At 62.8% G+C, this 20,147-nt stretch overlaps 5 protein-coding genes across 5 annotated transcripts; 2 read left to right on the plus strand and 3 right to left on the minus strand.

The window, feature by feature from the left end:
• Window positions 1-50: 50 nt before the first annotated feature.
• Window positions 51-1,926, plus strand: CHLNCDRAFT_139110 (hypothetical protein; the record flags this gene model as incomplete). Its single annotated transcript, XM_005844278.1, has 5 exons — window positions 51-191; window positions 1,063-1,215; window positions 1,323-1,528; window positions 1,646-1,694; window positions 1,804-1,926. 5 exons carry the CDS (start codon window positions 51-53, stop codon window positions 1,924-1,926), a joined length of 672 nt encoding a protein of 223 aa, XP_005844340.1.
• Window positions 1,927-2,182: 256 nt separating this feature from the next.
• CHLNCDRAFT_32574 (hypothetical protein) lies at window positions 2,183-10,186 on the minus strand. Its single transcript, XM_005844360.1, has 27 exons — window positions 10,067-10,186; window positions 9,721-9,792; window positions 9,495-9,568; window positions 9,105-9,301; window positions 8,909-8,988; window positions 8,588-8,731; window positions 8,297-8,377; window positions 8,031-8,168; window positions 7,800-7,916; window positions 7,415-7,541; window positions 7,285-7,289; window positions 7,123-7,221; window positions 6,785-6,948; window positions 6,521-6,633; window positions 6,231-6,367; window positions 5,867-6,025; window positions 5,516-5,677; window positions 5,116-5,331; window positions 4,708-4,887; window positions 4,291-4,383; window positions 3,998-4,117; window positions 3,781-3,873; window positions 3,550-3,618; window positions 3,177-3,347; window positions 2,839-2,985; window positions 2,567-2,709; window positions 2,183-2,436 (listed from the first exon to the last, which is right to left on the minus strand). The coding sequence occupies exons 1-27, from the start codon at window positions 10,103-10,105 to the stop codon at window positions 2,238-2,240; spliced, it is 3,339 nt and encodes a 1,112-aa protein (XP_005844422.1). The 5' UTR covers window positions 10,106-10,186; the 3' UTR covers window positions 2,183-2,237.
• Window positions 10,187-10,355: 169 nt separating this feature from the next.
• On the plus strand, window positions 10,356-12,216 carry CHLNCDRAFT_139112 (hypothetical protein; the record flags this gene model as incomplete). The annotated part of the gene is made up of 5 exons (XM_005844279.1): window positions 10,356-10,417; window positions 10,643-11,063; window positions 11,170-11,370; window positions 11,571-11,705; window positions 11,923-12,216. 5 exons carry the CDS (start codon window positions 10,356-10,358, stop codon window positions 12,214-12,216), a joined length of 1,113 nt encoding a protein of 370 aa, XP_005844341.1.
• A 132-nt stretch (window positions 12,217-12,348) lies between these two features.
• Window positions 12,349-14,993, minus strand: CHLNCDRAFT_139113 (hypothetical protein; the record flags this gene model as incomplete). Its single annotated transcript, XM_005844361.1, has 9 exons — window positions 12,349-12,518; window positions 12,653-13,160; window positions 13,317-13,448; window positions 13,639-13,755; window positions 13,986-14,030; window positions 14,166-14,276; window positions 14,390-14,526; window positions 14,640-14,737; window positions 14,830-14,993. The coding sequence occupies 9 exons, from the start codon at window positions 14,991-14,993 to the stop codon at window positions 12,349-12,351; spliced, it is 1,482 nt and encodes a 493-aa protein (XP_005844423.1).
• A 359-nt stretch (window positions 14,994-15,352) lies between these two features.
• Window positions 15,353-19,676, minus strand: CHLNCDRAFT_36900 (hypothetical protein; the record flags this gene model as incomplete). The annotated part of the gene is made up of 16 exons (XM_005844362.1): window positions 15,353-15,614; window positions 15,720-15,746; window positions 15,844-15,951; window positions 16,079-16,195; window positions 16,375-16,562; window positions 16,704-16,869; window positions 17,054-17,111; window positions 17,252-17,433; window positions 17,628-17,806; window positions 17,931-18,057; window positions 18,156-18,280; window positions 18,412-18,520; window positions 18,769-18,957; window positions 19,146-19,205; window positions 19,362-19,429; window positions 19,574-19,676. The coding sequence occupies 16 exons, from the start codon at window positions 19,674-19,676 to the stop codon at window positions 15,552-15,554; spliced, it is 1,869 nt and encodes a 622-aa protein (XP_005844424.1). The 3' UTR covers window positions 15,353-15,551.
• Between the last annotated feature and the right edge of the window lie 471 nt (window positions 19,677-20,147).

Here is a 20,147-nt window from a genome sequence, read left to right on the forward strand (position 1 = left end):
AGGTGTGGCCTCTTGCTGAGCCGGGGGAGCTGCCATGGAGCTTGCAGCGCATGGAGTCGATGCAGCACATGCACTACCAGTATGCTGGGCAGTACTGGCTGACACAGGCGCTCAGAAATGCCAGCGGCGTGCTGACTGACAACATTGACGAGGCGTGCCTGGTCTGGGTGGACACATACTGCTATCAGCAGGTCAGCTCATTATGCCCAGGGCGACTTGTTGGTGCTGCTGGGGAACCTGAGCACACCTCATTTAAATCGAGTTGGAGCGTGCTGGACTGCTTGTTCTCCTGCTCTCTTTGTGCAGTGGTGGATTATCCAGAGAGCTATCAGGAAGCGCGACTTGCCGGGTTACCATCAGAGTGAAATTGATGTTCAACGAGTGTACAATCAAGCGCTCAAGCACATTGCAACCTCTGAGCACTTTCAGGTTCGTTGATCAGTTGCAAGCGCTCCCACGCACCCAGAAACCCTTACTCCTTACTATGCTGTAGATGTCGATGCCCACTGCAGAGGCGCCAAGGGCGTGGATACATCTTCTACATCCCCAATAAGGACCCCAGGGCTGGGGCCCCATTTGCAAGATTGTGCAGTGACCTGTTGCTGTCTTACTTTTTGATTCGCGAGAAATCAGAATGTTGCCGCAACAGGGCAAAGATACAGCTGCGCGAGACACAAATTTTGCCTTACTGCACAGGTGAGAGACATGTGGTGGTGAGGGTGGGTGTACTGCATCTGATGCACGGAGATCTTGCGGATCCCAAGGGCTGCCTCAACGACACGAGCCAGATATGTTGCTGTGCTTGAATGCCAATACCCTCACCCTCCCTGCAGTGGCCAACGTGGATTTGGCAGCTCCCATTGTGGGATCTCAGAGACCGACATTTCTTTTCATGACTGCCTCATGCATAAGAAGAAACAACAATTGTGGCAAATTCATGCGATATTCCGCAGCTGTCGCTTTCAACAACACTGCACCCGACGTCCAGGTTAGGAACCAGCGCCTTCCTCGCGTGGTACCATCGTTGTCATTAAATCCAATATTTGTCCTTGTGTGTTGCAGGTCTTATGCACAAACCTTCCTGTCAAGGTTTCCAAGTCGTACTCAGAAGTACAGCTGGAGATGCGGAAATCTGTCTTTTGTCTGCTTCCCCCGGGCGACACCGCCAGCAGCAACCGCCTGACGGAGACCATTCTGTCCGGCTGCATCCCTGTGGTGCGCGGCACTACGCTTGATTGCATGTTTCAGAGACATGAGGGTTGGGGATGATTCTCGCCGCCACTGACCAATGCGTGCTTCATGCTTTCCGCTGTGTTCTGCAGTTCATTGGGCCGCCGTGGCATGAGATGCCTTTCCACCGTGGCGAGGTTGATTGGGCCTCCATGGCGGTGTTCCTCAACATTACGGAGGCCAGCTGGCTGGAGAGTCCTGACTGTCAGTTCAAACAGCAGAAGTGGTATCAATCTGCGGATGTTGGGTTTGCAACGGTTTCTGTTCCAGACCTGCCAGCGGCATATGAGTACCTGCGGTGAGTTGCGTCGCAGCGCCGTGTGTTTTAGGTGCATGTGCGGTATCTGCCAGCCTGTGTGCGTTTGAACAGGCAGGGAGGGATTTTATGAAGAGGGGTCTGGCTGTTGGGTTGCAGGACAATGCCCAAGGATGCTTTGGAGCGCCACCAAGCGGCGCTACAGCGGGTAATTGTGTGTTGTGCTGCACTTTTTCGAAGCTCAGAGGCACTGCCCTGGTCTGGTTGCGCCCTGCATCCACTCGGTCCCCAAGCCACCTCGCAGTTGTGTCCTGCAGGAGAGGCCCAAATTTTTCTACGGCACCGCTCCGGGCCGGCAGTTCTCAGCGCTGGCAGATGTCGTCTTTGGCAACCTCATCGCATATGGTCTGCGGTTGAAGGCCGGGGAGGTTCCACCATGAGTTGTACCACTTACCGAATTCATGATTTAATGAATGAAGCAGCAACGAATACAGCGCACCCATGCTAACTGGGGAGGAACACGCACAGGGTGTGGCTTGATGTGCACAGTTGGTCTTGAGCGGTTCCAAACATAATGTGTAACATATATTGCCAATGCTATCTACCTTATTCTTTCCTGTTTTTGTTTTTGGACACCCCAAGCCACCTTGAGCCAGAACCGCAGCAATCAATCACCACTCATTCACCAGCTGGCTTCTAGGAGAGATGCAGATTACAACGCTGGCACCAGGGCGAGCATGTACTGGTGACATCAGCTCCTGATGCGCAACTGCTTTTCCTGGCCTTGCCAGGCCGCCAGCCTGCTGTTGAGGTGTGCGTGCGTGCGGCGTGGGTTCTTGTTCTCCCGCACAAACCCGATGCAGTTGCGCTCTTGGTGGCCGTACAGCTTCTGGCTGTCCAGCCTGCTGGCAACCACGACATCATCAGCCAGCAACTCGGCACCACCAAACCTGCAGTCAGAAACAGACTCTCGCCATCAGCCTTCAATCAAAACCACGCCTGGCCAGCGGCAGGCACAGCATCAGCAACATAACAGGAACAAGGCCGCCTCACTGACTGTTGTCGGCAGCGCGCACTCACGTGCACAGCACCGGCTTCCAGCTGGGCGCAAACTCCTCGTCTGGCACCCCCAGCTTCTCTTGCACGCGTTGCCTCAGCTCCCCCACCGTCTCCTCTGGGCCCAGGCGCATGATAAAAGGGTCGGAGAAGGCAAAGGGGCGCTGCTGCAAGGGAGGGTCCCAGGGAATAATGCATGGCGGGTTAGTGCGAGGCAGGGTGTTGCAAGCATCCGCATCCAACTTGGTACCACACAATGGCAGCCCTGCAGGCGGCACAGCGATTAAGTGACGCACGTTGTTTGGCTCCTCTGCGACCTGGAGGCAGTGCACGTGCAGCACGCCCTGCTGCTCCAGGTCCTCCTGGTCCTCCGGCACAACCTCCACTCGAAGGTGCCAGGCATTGTCGCCAATGGTCTCCACCCGATCCCGCGGGTTGAAGAGCTGTTGCACGGTGGCGGCAGCGGTGGGAGCAGCGCAGGGAGTAGTTGGTGGTGGTGGGGTGGGGGTGGGGGGGCAGCAGCAGGCAACCTCAGCCCCAGCCAACACCAGTTGCAGCACAGCAGGTGCGGGGCAGGGCAGGGCAGGGCAGGGCAGTTGGCCTGTGCTGCTGCTTGCCCGCTGCTGCCGCCGACCTGCCAGATCTTCCACTGGTAGACCTCCAGCAAGCGCAGCGGACGCGTGCCCTGCGCCTCGGCTGGCAGCTGCCGCCGCAGATCCTCCAGAAGCTCATGGATGCTGGCGCTCTTGCTGATGCGCACGCTGTGCTGGCTCACCTCCTCCAGCTTAGAGTTGTGGTATGCAATCTGAGGGGCCGGGGGGTGGGCAGGTGGCAGCCGATGCACTTGGCGCGGGGCAAGCAGCTGATGTAGCGTAGTGCAGGCAGCAATTACTTCCGAGAAAGTGCCTATGGCTCATGTTCCTGCACGCGTGCGCCCAGGCCACAGGCAAAGGGCGCAGCACAAATGCATAGCTGCCGCCACGCCACAAATGGATCGAGCGCCTCACCTTGAAGCTCAGCAAGTTCTCGTAGTCGGGCAGCGGCAGGTCGATGACCTCATAGTACAGCGTGGACACCTGCGGGGGCAGAGCAGGCGGTGATCCAGGGCAGGCAGTCGAGGATGCAGCTGGCTGACAGCCAGTGTATGCGCATCTGACACCTCCCTTCTATACATGCATGGCTTGTACAGAAGGCAAGCAGCAGCGCCGGACCCTTCCCCCCAAGCTGTTTGCACACACCTGGCCAAAGGGCCCCGACTTGAGCATGTCCTGCAGCGCATCAAACTGGCGGTAGCGAATGGGGTGGGGCCGCGGCAGCTGCGTGAGGTGGTTCTGGCCTGCAGGGGCATGTGGGAAGCAGAGATGAGTGGGCCCCAGCGTAAGCAGACAGGCTCGGCTCAAAGGCAGGAGGCATGCCCGAAGCATGCTGGCCATCCTCTCCATGCATCTGGCCAACAAGCGCGCCTGTGAGCCGTAGCTTGAGCGGGTCGTCTAGCCCAAGCTTGGCTGCTATCGCCTTGGACACATCGTCATAGCTGTCCGTCTTCAGCAGCTCCAGCTGCACCGCCTCCTCGCCCTGCACGCAGCACCCAACCCACATTGGGCGCATGAGCCCAGCTGGCCAGCCAGCTACTGTTGCGCAGAGCATGTGCTTCAGCACTGCCATGCATGCGCAACCACACATGTCATCCTGTACTGGACTACCAGCCAGTTGCATGGTGCTCACTGTTTCGGCAGAAGGGGCCCCACCTGCGGGTCATCCAGCGGCTTGAAGGTGACCGACTGGCGGTTGCGCACATACTCCATGAACTCCTTGGCGCTGGGGCCCGCCGTGGCACCCGCCTCCGCCTGCGACCAGCGACGGCAATAGCGGACGACGCGGGTCGGGCAAACAAGCACAGGGAACAAAAAAAGACAATGAAGCGAGACGGGGTGGAGAAGCCAGAAGTACCACCTTGGCAAACACCAACACCCGCCCCTCTGGTGGATGGCGGCCCCGGCTGCCCCAGCGCCTTCCGCCCCTCTCAAACTGCTCTCGACTAGCACAAACCCCACACAAATCTACTCCACATTAACAGCCACCGCTTTCAATTGCCTGCCTGCTCCACCCATCATGACTACCAACCGCCCACTCGCATACCCAGACGCTGGCGCCCAGGGACCCACCTGCGACAGCTGGCGCTGGAAGACCAGTATGTCGCCGTGCTCCAGCTGGCTGCCCGCCAGCGTCACGCTGGGCGTCAGCTTGTCCACCATCACAGTCGGCTCAAACTTCACCTCCTCGTACACCTCCACCGCCTCGCCCTCCCCCAGACCCCCCAGGCCCCGCAGCAGCGGGTGCAGCTCCTGCGCCAGGGAGGAGACGCCAGGGCAGATGAGAAGAGAGGAGGGCAGACACAAACGCTACAGTCTCCCATGCGCCCTGTGCGTGTGTGGTGTGCTTAGCTGCACACGCAGGACGAGCATTGCCGCAGACCAGCCCAGACCGCAGCCGCCGTACTCTTCGGCGAGGACAGGAAGAGGGAAAGACGCGTCGTGGAGGGAAGAAGGATCATGAAGGGAATTGCGGCGCACCTTGATCTTGGTGTCCTTGGGCACCAGCCGCCGCCCCGCATACTTGAGCACCGGGTGGTCCCCATCGGGGCAGTACTGCTTGAAGAACAGCATGATGTCGGTCTTGGCGCGCAGCGGCGGCAGCTCGCCACCCGGGGCGGGCGTCTCCAGAAACAGGTTGAGCGTGGCCATGACCCCCGGCCGTGTGCCGCGGTTGGCTGCCGTCTCCTTGATGGTCTGTGGGGCGGGGGCCGGCGCACACCAGGGTGGGCAGAGCACGGACCCGACATGGTGTGCCATGATGCAGACGCGCACTAGCGGTTGTGGCTCGTGCAGATGGAGCACGGCCAGGCCATCCTCGCATGGCCCATGTGCGCATACCAAAGATGCATACCAGCCACCCCGCTGGCATCCGGCGCACCGCAATGGCCTGGTCTTCGCTTTCCAGCACCAGCGGCTGCGCGGGGCGGTACGTCTGGTTCTGCCGCTGCGCCCACTTCCAGAACCGCTGCTGCTCCGCAGGCACCCCCATCTCCTCTGCCACCAGCCGCCGCAGCTCGCTGAAGGGCGCCTTGCGTGGCAGCTTGAACGTCTTGGCCTGCATCACACAGTGACGCGCCACATGCCAGGCTGTTTTGCACTACAGCCAGCTGGAGCACCTGCCGCTGCACCCGGTGCCAACACAACACACCAGGTCTAGTGCGTTCGGGCAGCCGCAGTGTGCAAGCACAGCTGCCTTCCAGCAGCCCCGGTTATACTGCCTCCAACCAACTCTATATCTTAGCCTTGCCTTGTCGTGGTCAACCAGGTCAAAGAAGCGGGAGCTGCCAATCTGCTCTGCCAGGTCAGCATCCGTAGACACCCGTACCAGCGTGTACAGGTGCGCCTCCGCCTTCTCCTTTTTCCGCCGCTCCTTCTCCTCCTGCTCAGCCTGCAATGCATCCATGCCACACCACGACACCGTGCTCCGCATTGGGTGAGGGCAGCAGCGTTGGCGGCAACCGCCGTGGGTGCCGGCGTGGCTTCCTGTTCCGCACAGGCAGGGGCGGCTGCCCAGCACACGGCCCGGCACACGCATGGCAGTGCTTGCTTGCAAGTGGTGAGGTAGGCCTTCCCTGCCCTGCAGCATCACTCACCTTGAGGCGGGCCTGCACGTGTGCGCTGATGTCTTGCTCCGTCACCTGGCACATCACCGCACCCCACTCGCTCTCCCGCACATACACAAGCATGTACGCATTTGCGTGCTTGGTCAGTCGAAAAGTGTTGCCAAAGCCTGCCGGGGGGAGCCGCATGGAAGCAAAGCACGAGTCGTCCATTAAACATGCGCTGTGTACCGCTCATGTGGCACCTGGGTTCCCAGGAAACACATCCGCTACCACCGCCCTGCCTTGCCTGCACCGGCATGGCAGCAATCACCGCCCCGTACCTTGAGGCGGCATCCTCTCGTCCTCCCCACCCCAATTGTCGTCAACCGCCTTCTGCTGGTCCGCCTTCTCCACCCGCTCATCATCAAACCTGAGCCACTGCTTGCCGTCGGGCCTGCAGCGCAACAGGCAGCAACAGCCGGGTGTAGGCCTGGGTGGTGTGCTCCTCCCTGGTGCACCTTCCCCTGCACCTGTTGTGTGCAGCTGCCGCAACCCCGGCCATAGCAGTGCGCTGTGCTTGTGGTTCCTTTCTCTCAGCCCCACACCTGATGAAGGCAAAGTAGTGGCCTCCGTGCACGCCGCCCGAGTGCACCAGCACCGCCAGCAGCTTGTAGGTGTTGCGCACGTTGCGGTCGGCGCCGGAGGACAGGTACTTTCCATCCTCGCGGTCCAGGTCGATAGTGTCATAAAACTCGTAGCGGTCATTCACCTGGATGAGCGAGGAAGCATGAGGCGGTGGGTGAACGGGGCGTCCGCATCTCAGGGTTTCAAAACTATCGCTGCACACCGCGCTTGCATTCAGCAAACGCTGCCCCGATCCCCCCAAAGTCCAGATGACCCCCCAGTCCAAACCCCACCCAGCCCATGCACCCCCAGCCTCCACCTTGATCATCATGTCCTTCATGAAATCATACTCAAAGCGCTTGAGCTGCAGCTGCAGCACGGGCGGGAAGCCCTCGAACAGAATGCCCTTGCGCGCATCCTGCAGCCAGCCAGTTGCCAGTGCAGCGCGCAGTTCAGCCCACAGCCACAAGGCACAACCCACACAGGCTGAAGTCCTGGAGGCAGGCCGGGCAGGGACAGCGTGCCGGGGAAGCATGCTGCCATGTAGCACACGCGCTCCGCGCGGCCCAAATGCGCCGGCGCTGCCCACCCACGCCGCGCGGCACCGGCACATGTGTGTTCGGTGCTTGCCTGCATGCCGTGCTGCTCCGCATTGTACTGGTTGTCTCCCTCCAGTACCTCCACCTCGCAGTACTTGTCGAAGCTGGCGTAGATGTCCTTGCAGTTCTTCACATCCAGCTGCAGCGGCAGCTTGCATACGAACGCCGGTCAGCGCCCACAGTAGTCACGCGGCCGCCGGTCAGGGGGCACACGGGTGAGTGTGGCAGGCCACACTCCCTTCCCATAGTCACGTGCCGCCGCAAACGAGCACGGTGCGCTTCTGCCGCCTCACATCGCCCACAGCGTCTGGCGCAGGCTGTGCCAGCTCAAGGCGGCTGCTTGGTGCTGGCTGTACAGAGGCTGGGTGCAACAATTGGAGCCAGCTGGACAGCGCACCTGCACATCCATGAAGGACTCCTTGCGGGACGACTTGTACTCCACATTGATGCACTCAAGGTAGTTGAGCGTGTGCCCCTCAAACAGCTTGTTGATCATGCCCTCCACCCGTGTGCCCTGCAGCAAAGCACAGGCGCACAGGTTGTGCCGCATGGCAAAGCAACACCTGCCCCACCAGGATCCACCAGGCTGCCCACCCTCCGTTGCCACCCAGCCCACTTCAGCTCTCACCTTCATCTTTTCTTCCAGCCTGTCGCACAGGATGCGATTGAGCTCCTGCACATCATGCTGCTGGAAAGCATCTGCGGTATCCCACCCGAAGGAGCGCGTGAGGTCCTTGGTGGACACGGGACCCACGGTGAACTGCAGCTGCAGCAGGGCACAGGGAAAGGAAATGCGACGAAGGTTGGCTCCGTGCGGGGGCGCCACTCCCGCCCGCACAATCACCTCCACTCAAACTGCAGGTGTTTCAGGCTGCACAGGGCGGCAGGGCGCACCTTGTAGAACACGCTCTGGAGTGCTAGCGGCATGCTGCTGGCGGGGTCAGCATCCTCAGATGTGGGCATGTGGTACACAGCCTGCACGGCGAGCAGAGGCCCACTGTGTGTGAACTTTCTCCAACCTGGCCCAGCGGGAACATGGTGGACGGAGTCCCCCCAAAACTACCGCCGAGGTGCTGCGCCCCCAAAGAATGACCACCTCAATCACCAACTGCCCCACCACCCACCCACCACAACCACCCACCACCCACCACCACCACCACGCCAGCACCCTCCTCTACCAGTCACCTTGCGGAACTGGTTGATGTTGAACAGCGTCTGCAGCAGCGAGTTCATGTAGCAGGTGGCACCCTGGTTCTTCAGGCCCACAAACCCAGTCTCCTTGCGGGAGTCGTAGATGAAGTCTTCAGGAACCTTGACCTCCACACACACCTGCGGCAGGCAGGCCCCATCCCCGGCTAGCTGAGCTGCCTTTTCGCGGCGTGGTACGAGTGGGGAAGCCCGTTGCCAATCTACATTGGCAAGCAAGCGCTCGCCATGCAGAGCATGCAAGGGCCCACATGACGGCAACGCCTGGCTGTGGAGGGCAGGCAGAGGCGTCCCGCTTGCCTTGACGCGAATGGTGTCATCCACCAGAAGCCCCCGGGCGGGATCCCGCAGCTCAGCCAGCGGCACAAACGTGGTGAACCCTGCACGGCGCCCCGGCACCCCATCCAGGCTGTGAGCTTGCCACACAGCGCAACCAGCTGGCTGCAATATGCGACAACCAGCACTTAAGCCGGGGCAGGCCAGCTGGCTGGCTCACCCCAGTCTGTCTCTCGCGAGGTGAATGTGTGCTGCGTGTCCTTGACCACATCGCCACCCTCCACCTGGCTCAGCAGTATGAGCTTGAAGTGGGCAAAGCGCTGCAGCTGGAAAGCCGCCTGGTCGTCCTCGGCCACCGCCAGATACAGCGCCAGCGCATCGGTGCGGTTGTTACCGCTGGGGTACACCAGCAGCTGCCTGCATTCCATGGGCAGCAACAGCTCAGGGGCCGGACCCGCTGGGCACCCTGGCAGAAGGAGCACGGCTGCGAGCCGGCGGCAGGAGGGTCATCGAATCTTTTGCCACCCATCAAGCCAGTTAGCAAGCTGTCCCAGACAGTGCCAGACAGAGCAAGCAGCGAGGGTGTCCGTGGCATTATTTAAGGGCTTACCAGGAGTAGCCGCCAATCTCAAATGGCTCCGACAGAACCTTGCCAGTGCTCCCCGAGAAGTTGGGGAGCGCCCACTGCAGGCAGCAGCGCACGGCGGCGTGTATGGGCGATGTCTGGGCGGCGCAATCATTTGTGACACGGCAGTACGGTCATCATGGGCCAGACGGCCTGTGAGGCATGGACAGGCGCACGTCGGCGCCCCAACCGTCCTCGATGAAACGCTCACCGTAAACTCGCCCACCAGCGGGTTGCTCACAGGCCCGACGGCAGCCTCATCTACTGGCTTGTTTTCATCCACCTAAATTGGAGGAGAATTCCAGACTGTTTGATACCCAGCTTTGCTAAAACGCACCTCGTTGGAAGGCGGAATCTGCCGTCACCGGACCCGCAGCGGCGGGTCGCGGCGGCGGGCGGGGAGATACGCGCCACTGCTGCCGCGTGGTGCTGGTCGGGTGGGGGGCTACAGGGCTGCAACGCCTGAAGGGCAGGCACGCAGACTCTGTGCCCCTGCGCCGCGATCAAGGCAAGGGCTGCCGCGGGTCTGCGGCGTGCCAATCCGGGCCCCAGCTCACCTCCATGGGCGCAAGCACCTGATCCTGATCCTCCAGCATTGTGTGGAGGCGGGAGCCGCGAGCCGATCAGCGAAAAAGGACTAGGCCAGCATTGCCCACGTCTCTCTGCAACGCGCCCTGGGTCTGGCTGCGCTCTCTAGCAGCGGTGAGCCCTCGAGAAATTTGGCGTGGCAGGTACGGCTGCGGGACAGTCTTCTCCCTTCGCTGCGCCGGCCAAGCTCTCTCCTTTCAAGCACTCCATACTTGAATTCGATCAATTCAAGCCGAAGAGGCCCTGGCACACAGCGCCATGACGGAGACGGCGGGGCCCGTGGTGACAGTCACCAGGGAGCAGCTGGGCCTGGATTTAGGGTGCGTGTGCCGCGAGGCCCTTGCCACTGGACTTGCCCATATGCATCCTTGTTGCCGGTGAATGCATGTGGCACCAGCAACCCGCTTTCAGCGAGCCCTTGGGTTTCGCTGGGTGCGCTTGTTGCGCCATCATCGAGCCTGCCACCGCCGCCTACACTACCGCTGCTGTGGCCTGCCTGCCCGGGCCGCCACTCGCGCCGCCTGCCGGCCTCCTGTCCGTCGCAGGAATGCGCACGAGGGGCCCCTGACTTTTGATCTGGGCAATCTGCTAGCCTGGGACGCCAGCGCAGTGGATGCCGCCGCCTTTGCCGCCGACGGCGCCGACGCCTCCTGCCAGCGCCTGGCGCAGTCCATCTTCCAGTCGCTGGCCGCCCGCTTGTTTGCGCTGCCGTCAGAGGCGGCGGCGGTGGGGCGCGTGGCGCAGCTGCCGCGCCCCTCCACCGTGCTACCGCGTGAGAAGCCCATCCCCAAGCCGCGGCCGCCCACCAAGTGGGAGGAGTTTGCGCAGCGCAAGGGCATCCAGAAGCAGAAGCGCAGCAAGCTAGAGTGGGATGAGACGTCGCAGGAGTGGCGGCGGAGGTACGGCTTCAAGCGAGCCAACGACGAGGCGGCGGTGCCCATCATAGAGGCCCAGCCGGGAGACCTGGTGCGCGGCGTGCAGGAGCAAGCAGCAGGGTGCCAGGGATGCGCGCAGGAGCAAAGGTAGCCAGCATGCATTGCCTTGCTCATGCGCGGTTCGCTCTTGCCTGCAGCCCGGAGAGGACCCCTTCACCAAGCAGCGGCAGGAGAAGAGGGAGCGTGTGAAGAAGCAGCAGAAGCAGCAGCTGGGAAACCTTAAAGCGGCGGCCAAGGCCGGCGGCACGGCGGTGCTGCCACCCACCCTGCGCCTGGCGGCGGCACTGCCAGAGCATGGCAAGGGGCGGCCCGCCAAGCGAAAGGAGCTGCACTCGGAGGTGTGTGGATGCCGCGCAGGGTTGGAGGGTCGGGAGTGATGTGGAGCATGTGGGGCGAGCCGCCGCCAGCCAACGTGCATTGTGCACACACCAGCTGCTGCCACCCGCTCCAGCCCCCTGTGCCTCTCCGCCGTGCCATGGTGTGTTCCTCCGTGTTGCCATGCCTGCCGCTGCGCTGCACTGTGCTGGGCTGCCTGCAGCTCAAGTCGGCGACGCGGCAGGCGGCGGTGTCCACCGCCTCCATGGGCAAGTTTGATCGGCTGGCAAGGGGGGAGAAGCCAGAGGACCGGCAGCCGCTGGGCAAGAAGCGCAAGTTTGCCCCGGTGGCCGACAAGGTGGGCAGCAGGGCAGGCATGGATTGGCGAAACGTGGGGTAGGAGCGGCGGGAGCTCAGCCAGCGAGGTCGGCCAGCTTGCAGCGCGGTGTGCTAGCCTGCATACGCCCAGCCCAGCCCAGCACTACCCTGCACTGCATGCGCATGCTCGCCCATCTTCAGCCCTTTCATGCCCGTTCTCACACGCCATGCGCCGCGTGCGCGTCCCTGGCAAGCAGGGCGGCGTGGAGAAGCAGCAGCAGACCAAGCTGGTGGACAAGATCCTGTCCCAGAATGCCGACGACATTGTGGACATCACCCGCGCTATTGGCAAGTTCGAGGCAGGGGCACGCGAGGAGCGGTACCGCCTGAAGCAGAAAGGGTTCAACAAGAAGGGGCGAGTCGAGGGCGGCACCGGCGGCAAGGCCAAGGGCGGCGGCGGCAGGGGCGGCGGCGGCGGCAAGGGCAGGGGCGGCGGCGGCAGGGGCGGCGGCGGCAGGGGCGGCGGCGGCGGCAGGGGCGGCGGCAAGTAGATGTTCAGTTGTGTGCAGCAGCGGATCCTGGATACATCTCCGCGCCATGGCAGCCCTTCTTCACTTTACTCAACCAATGAAATGTAAGGGATGCAACCAAGAGAGTGCAATCAACCAGGAGGTGTGCATCCATCACTGCTCCAGCTTCTGTCGCTTGTTGGCCTCTGCAAACGCGATGCTGGGCGGGAGGCGGAAGGTGATGCACAGCATGATTTTGCCGGGGGCCACGTCCCGCACCACATGCTGCCGCGGCTCCACATCCAGCGTGCCGCCCAGGCTGGCCTCCACCCGCTGCCTAACGCCTGCACAGCGCAGCCATGCACATATGGCAGGGCAGGCTTGGTACCTGATAGTGCAGAGAGCCCCGGCATGAGCGTCAGCAGCATACCACATGCCAGGCAGGGGGATGGCAGCACACACTCTCAGCAGGAATTACCTGCCAGCTCCTGTTCTCCCTTGCAGAAGGTGTAGACGTGCACCAGCGGCAGCGGCTGCCCCTGCCACAGCTCGGGGCAGAAGCTGCCGCGAAGGGCGTCTAAGAACTCCACAGCCGCCGCCGGCAGGTTCATCACAATGTGATGGAACACCCCGCTGCAGCTGCCAGATGCCGGCCCCTGCTGCGGCCCTGCGTCCGCAGCACCTTGCTCCGCACCAGGTGACTGCGCTGGTGCGGCAGCAGCTGCTGCTGCTGCTGGCTGCTGCTGGCTGCGCTGCTGCTGCTGCCCCGGCTGTTGCTGCTGCTTGCCCCGCCGCCCCTTGCCCCCTTCCGCGGACGCCGGTACCACAGCTGCTGCTCCTGCAACGTCCAACCGCCCCGCCGCCGCCTGCCGCATGAAGTCACGGCCATCGGCGTTGAACGGCAGCACCTTGCCGGCCAGCCGGTTGATGCGGATGTTGGTGCAGAGGTACTCAAAGCTGGCAGGGTTGAGGTCGTTGGCATACACCTGAAGGGAGGGGCAGACGGAAGGGGCAGAAGGGAGAGCATGTGTAAGCACAGAGTGAGGCAGGCTGACGCCTGGCAGGTGTCCCCCCACACAGAGCTAACTCCCAAGCAGGCATGGGACCCAGCGGAAGGGTGCCGCCAGCTAGCAGGCACGCACCAGGCAGCCCTTGCGCGCGGCGGGGATGGCGAAGGGCCCAATGCCCGCCATGGCATCCAGAACTGCCTCCCCAGGCCGGAACAGCTGCACAAGGCGCTGGTGCTCACCCTCCAGCCGCGAGTTCCAGTAGACCTGCAGGCCACAGGGCGAAGGTCACAGATGGGTGCGTGGGCAGGCGGCAGGCAGGGCGGGCTGTGCCGCGGCCGACCAGTGTCGCAGAGGCATGCGATATGCAAATGCATACGCCACCTCTGCCGTTAACCCTCCACAGATGCCCTCCTGTTGCCAGCCAGACATGCAGGCAGCCGCTGCAGCGCCGCACCTTTCGAAAGTCGAGCCGGAAGCGCGCGCCGTGCTGGCGCAGCTCCGTCTCGGTGCCCTCCTGCCCTGCCACCAGCTCCATTGGGAACACACGGAACTCATTCTCAATGCTGGCCAGCTGCGGGCGGAGGCAGGGGGGGAGCATGCGCCAACGGCAGTTGAGCAGCGGCAAGGAATAGATGATGGGGCAGCAGGCGCAGGATGAAGGGCAGGATCCCGCTGTGCGGCGGTGGCTGCCAGGGAAACCAGGCCACGAAGCAGATGGCAGGGGCAAAGATGTTGCCTGGCATTTAAAACAAGGTGCTCTGCGCCCCGGGTCTGGTGCCCCTAGCTGGCTGCTCAGCCCACCTTGTTCACAACAGATTTCAGCCGCGGGTTCTTGTCAAGAATGACCTGCAAGTCGGGAAGATGGCCGCTCAATGCCGATGGCACAGGAGCAGGATCACCGGCAAAATTCACGACAGCAGGCGCCCAGCACCGACACATCTACCCAGCCGATGTTACCCAGGCACCCAGCCGCCAACCCACCTTGCCAATCAAGTGTTTATACGGCAGCAGCTCTGTCCGCAGGTTCAGGTGTGCGATGTGGCCCACGCTCTCAAATGAGCTGGGCACCTCGAGGCCCTCGGGGAGCAGCCGCTGCAGGCAGGGAGCAGACAGCAGGCAAGCAGTGTGACCACTCCTGCTGCAGCTACATGATCTGATGGCTGGCAGGCCTCCCCCCCCAACAATACAGGCGGGAACGCACTCACCCGCAGCACAACATGTGCAGGCCAGTAGGAATAGTCTACATCCACATGTGCTGTAGTGACTTGCAGCCCGTCGGCTTGCACCAGCTCGGCCACTGTCTTGGCGGAAGCCGCCCCCTCAATCTGCCTGCTGTCCAGATCTGCAGGCACACACCAAGCAGCAGTGGCAAGGCGGTCGGCGGATTGTGCTTGGTGGCAATGCCTGCCGCGTCAATTTGCTCGGTGCCAGCGCAAGGCCCTCTCCATGACGCACCTGCCTCCACAAGTGTCTCCTCCAGGAGCAACAGCCGCAGATCGGGGTCGCTGGGGTCCTCCATCACATTCCTTAATCGCGGCTTGTTGAACAAGTGCCTGCAGCGGCGCGGCATGGGAGTGGGCTGCCTGGACGTGCCTGCTGCTGCTGTCGCTCGTCAACCAGCGCCCAAGATGCACACACTACCCACTTGGAGAGCAGCTTCATGTACTGGCTGGTGTTCTGCTTTGGGATGCGGATGGCAGTCAGCTTTATCTGCTCGTCAAACTGCGCCTTGAGCTCTGCCGGCAGCGTGCTGCCTGCCGGACCCGCCGCCGCCGCCGTCGCTGCGCTGTTGTCGGCCGAGGCGGCCATCGCCGATGCCCAATCGGAGCGGCCCCGGCGGCCTACACTGATGTGTGCTGCTAAAAAACTAGGCGTATGGCCTCTGCGCAGCCAGCTGCAGGAGCGGAGGGGCGATGGTGACGGGACGCCGCCAAATATCGCCCTTCGGGCTGTGTATCTGAGGCACAGGAGGTCCGTGACAAGCTGCAAGCGAGAGCCGGCACCCAGTTGCCAGGGCATGCAGCAGTGTCCCAAGGGAGTTGCGCAGTGCCCTCTCAGAACTGCGTTGAGCACAATGCCGAAGACAAATTAGGAACAATGCAGTTTGACGAATGCATGCTCGGCCATGCGCGCGGGTTGGCAGCGGCCGCGGCCAGGCGTCGCCACCCGGCGGTAGTGGCGTTACAGAGAAGGGCTGAAAGCTAGTGCAAAGGAATGGGGCTTTACGATGCGCACAAAAGAATAAAATTGTGGTAAACTTCAGTGCCAGGGGAATGAAACAAACAAACTCTATAGCTGCATTCATTCGGGTCATCTGGGCGCGGGGCCCGGGTTACAAAAGCGCTGCATCGTGGGTTGACCTCAAGCCTAAGCCTTCTTGCCTCCCTTCTTGCTGGGGTTCTTGCGCATGCGCACCGAGCTGGGGGTCACCTACACAAAAGAAGGGCCAGGGCACCTCTGTCGGGGGGGCCCAACACATGGCAGAGCGCCCATCTCTCATCGTGCTTCATGTGCTGTTTACTTGCTGCTGCTTACCTCAACCAACTCGTCATCCACAACGTACTGCACATCAGAAAGGATGCAAGCATCTCGGTGTCAGATCATTGCGCACGGCGTGCCCCTGCCCACGCTCTGCCCACCAACCCTCATCCCACCGCACCTCTAGCGCATAGTCCAGGTTCACTGGAATCGCCTCTGAGATGACGGTGGTGGCATCCTTGGAGGCGGCCCGGATGTTAGTCATTGCCTTCTTCTTGCAGCAGTTGACCTGCATGGCGCGGTGGATGGCTGGACCTCAACGCCGATGAACTTCAGCTTTGCCAAGAGTCGGGCAAGATGGCAGCAAGCAGCCAAGCCCAATCAAGCTGCGCCCACTCCTCAGCCCGCCTTCCCACCTTGAGGTCGCCCTGGCGCTGGTAGATGCCGATCACTTGGCCCTCATACACCCCCTCTCCTGGCTTTACAAACAGGCGCCCACGCTGCTGCACCGACTCGAGCGCATACGTGGTGACCTGTGTGCATGGGGGCAGCAGAGGGCAACGTGTGAGCAATGCTCTCGCCTGTTTATAGTGCAACAGTCCAGGGGGCGAGTTCAGCAGGGAGGCGCAATCCCACAGGGATGCCGGGCGTGCAGGTTTAGGAATGCATTGCCCCGTCAGGGGCCTGGACCGATTTCACACGCCGCCCGCACCTGCCCGGTCTCGAAGCACACGAGGCTGCCGTTGTCGCGCGTCTGGATCTCTCCCACATATGGCGTGTAGCCAATGAGGTTGGTGTTGAGCACGGCGGTGCCCTTGGTGGCGGTCAGCATGGCATTGCGGATGCCCAGCAGCGCGCGGGTGGGGATCTCGTATTTGAGCCGGGTGGTGCTCTCAGAGCCTGCGAGGGAAGGCAAAATCAGCAGGCCAGGGCAGGCGAGTCAGCGCAGCGCACGCGTGGTCTCTGCTTCCACCACCGCCACTCCAGTTGGTGATGCAGCAATGCACCCCCTTGTTCTGCCGTTCTGCTGTGCAGTTCCACAGCACCCACCCGCGGTCATGTCCACCATCTGTGCCTTGCGCTGGCCCATCAGGTCCACCACCTGCCCCACATGCTCCTCCGGCACCTCAATCACAGCCTCCTCCATCGGCTCCATGCGCCCACCAGTCTGGGGGTCGATCTTGGTAATGACCTTGGGGGGGCCAACCTGCGGCAGGGGGTGGCGCGGCAAGGGCGCCGCTGAGCTCAGGTGGCGCCGTTCTGCCTGCCTGCATCCCTCTGCCTTGCGTGCCCGCCACCCCAGGCAGGATCAAGCAGGCTGTCCGGGACCAGCCATGCACGACTGTCGAAGCTGGCGGTGCCCTTATGTGATTATTTGCTTGCCAGCTCACCTCAAACTCATACCCCTCGCGCCGCATGTTCTCCATGAGAATGCCAAGGTGCAGGGAGCTGCATCAACAGGTGCAGGGAGCGAGCCGAATTGGCAGGTGCAGGGGGCGAGCCTGATCGGCAGGTGCGGGAGCTGGTAGCGCGGCGGCACATTGACTGGGCCACCCCAGGGCTGCCGAAGCACTGCCCCTGGGCCTCACCCGCGGCCCGACACCTCAAACGACTCGGCGCCCGCCCCCGGCTCCACCCGCAGCGCCAGGTTGCGCTCCAGCTCCCGCTCGAGCCTGTCCTTGAGGTTGCGGCTGGTCACATACTTGCCCTCCTGGCCGGCAAAGGGGCTGGTGTTGACGCTGAAGGTCATGCGCACAGTGGGCTCCTCCACCTGCACGCGCGCCAGCGGCATGGTCGGCGGCAGAACACAACTTGCGGCGACGAGCCGCGGTGCAGGCAGGCCGCTGCGAAGGCGCCACCCAGCCGCTCCCCGGCGGGCGCTCCTTTCCCTTGTCACTGCGCCCTGCGGCTGCGGCTGCGCAGGCCCGGGCGCGCAGTTCAGGCGCGGGGACGGGAGCGGCTCACCTCGATTGTGGGCAGAGGGCGTATGTCAGCGGGGTCGCAGATGGTCTCGCCAATGGACACCGCGCTTAGGCCGGTGAGCGCGCAGATGTCGCCCGCCGCCACCTCGTCCACCGCGGTGCGGGCAAAGTTGTCGTACACAAACAGCTCGCTGATGCGGCCCGACTGCGGCTTCACGTCGCCTGCGTGTGCGGGAGGGGCAGGTGGGCGGGGGCAGATGGGCTGCTGTGCCGGGCGGGACCATGCATCGGGTGCACCTGCCAGCCCATTCTGGCTTTGCAGAAGGGCTGAAAGGTGGGCTCGCACCTGGCTTGGTGAACACAATGGAGTCCCCCTTGCGAATGGTGCCACTCTGCACACGCCCAATGGCAATGCGGCCCTTATGTTCATCATAATCCAAGTTTGTCACCAGGAGCTGTAGCGGGGCATCCATCTGCGGCCAGGAAAAAGGGGGGAAAGGGGGAGGAGTAAAAAACATGTGTTCTGCCGTCGTTTGGCAGTGTGCAGCAGGGCTCCCCATGCTGGCCTCACCTGCACTACGGGGGGCGCCACCTCGCGCACGATCACATCAAACAGCGGCTCCAGGTCATCAGCCAGGTTGTCGGGCGAATCGCCGGCAATGCCGGCGATGCCAGAGGCATACACAACAGGGAAGTCTGCAGGCGGGTGATGTACAGAGTAGCAGCTGCTGTCAGCACACCAGCGAGGCAACAGGAGGCGGCACGCAGCTGCTGGACAGCGGCAAGCGGGGTGTAAACCAGCGGCGAGGCGCCCAACACCGGCTCACCGCACTGCTCGTCCGAGGCGCCCAGGTCCAGGAAGAGCTCAAAGGTCTGGTCCACCACCCAGTCGGAACGCGCCGCGGGGCGGTCCACCTTGTTCACCACCACCACCACCTGTAGGTTGGTGGGAGCAGGCTGGGCGGGCGGGTGGGCGGCCAGAAACTTGCACCGCACCTACCAAAACTCTGCCGGCGTGGCGCACTCTGGCCGGCCGGCGTGGCGGCCTGCCAGCAGCTGGCACGCAGCTTTGCCATATCCCCCTGTAGCCCCCTGCACTGCATACCCCGTTGATGCCATGCCAGCCAAGTCGACGAGGCCCCACTCCATCCGATGCAGCCCCCGCCCATCCCAGCCAGCCCCACCTTCTTGTTCAGCTCCAGCGCCTTGCGCAGCACAAACCGCGTCTGCGGCATGGGCCCCTCCACGCTGTCCACCAGCAGCAGCACGCCGTCGGCCATGTTGAGCACTCGCTCCACCTCGCCGCCAAAGTCGGCGTGGCCGGGGGTGTCGATGATGTTGATCTTGTTGCCCTTGTACCGCACAGCCGTGTTCTGCAGTAGTTATTGCGGGCAGGCAGGTCAGGCACTGTGCTGGCAGAGGGGGAGGCAGCAGCACGACGCAGCCTCCCCTTTGCCCCCTGGCAACCCAGTGACCTGGATGCATCCACCACACGGTGCTGCCCTGGGGCCAGCATGTCTGTAGGGCAAGCGCTCCCCTAATCTGCCTCCCAGATACACACCTTGGAAAGGATGGTGATGCCCCGCTCGCGCTCCAGGTCGTTTGAGTCCATGATGCGCGTCTGGGGTAGGGTGGTGGGGGTGCGGGGCAGGGCGCGGGGTGGGGTGGCGCAGGTGGGGTGGGGGCGAGCAGGACCTGGCGTGGCAGCTGATGCGACTGCTCCATGTGCAGGCAGCTCCCTGTGCAGTGCACAATGCACGCCAGGCAAGGCGCGCACCTCCACAGCCTGGTTCTCACGGAACACTTTCGCCTGCTTCAGCATCGCATCCACCAGCGTGGTCTTGCCTGCAGCATTACATTTTGTCTGCGCCCGTGAGTTGCTGGATGCAGTAGGCGCTGCACAGCATGCTGCTGATGCCCAGGTCCGTGCCACCTGCACCTCCACACAACTGTGGTAACTGCAGCTACAGTAACTGCAGCAGCCCTCACCGTGGTCGACGTGGGCAATGATGGCCACGTTGCGGATGTCCTCCCTCCGCGACTGGCCCCCGGCGGCGGCGGCGGCGGCGGGCGGCGCTGCAGGGCGCCACATCGGCACGTGAGCGGCTGGTCGGAGTGGGCAGTCGATTTTCCCATGGCAGTCAGAGTGCGGCTGCATACAACCTGCAATGAGAGCTGCTGGTGTAACAGGCAGAGCTGGAGCTCACCCTCGAGGGTGGCGGCGGCGGCGGTCACGCGCCCGCGGCGCTGCTGCATTTCCACCGTCGCGCTGCGCGCTCCACGTGACGCATTGTGTGCGCCTGCAGAGCAAGCAGCAGCACAATGTCCCTTATCTTGACAATGCATGTGATAGAGCGCGGGCGTCAGCCGACCAGCCGCACACAGGGGCACAGGTGCCACCACAGATCAACTTGTTGGTACCTGTGGTGGAACTTTTTGCCACCAGGCTGCTCCGTTGTGGTGGAATGGCGGCGGCCACACGGCCCGCAGCCTGTGTTCCCAACAGCATAGCGGCGGAGCACGATGATGCAGCCATTGTGGAGACGGTGGAGCAGGTCGCAAA

Source organism: Chlorella variabilis, assembly GCF_000147415.1.
Source record: "Chlorella variabilis unplaced genomic scaffold CHLNCscaffold_23, whole genome shotgun sequence".
NCBI classification, from domain to species: Eukaryota; Viridiplantae; Chlorophyta; class Trebouxiophyceae; order Chlorellales; family Chlorellaceae; genus Chlorella; species Chlorella variabilis.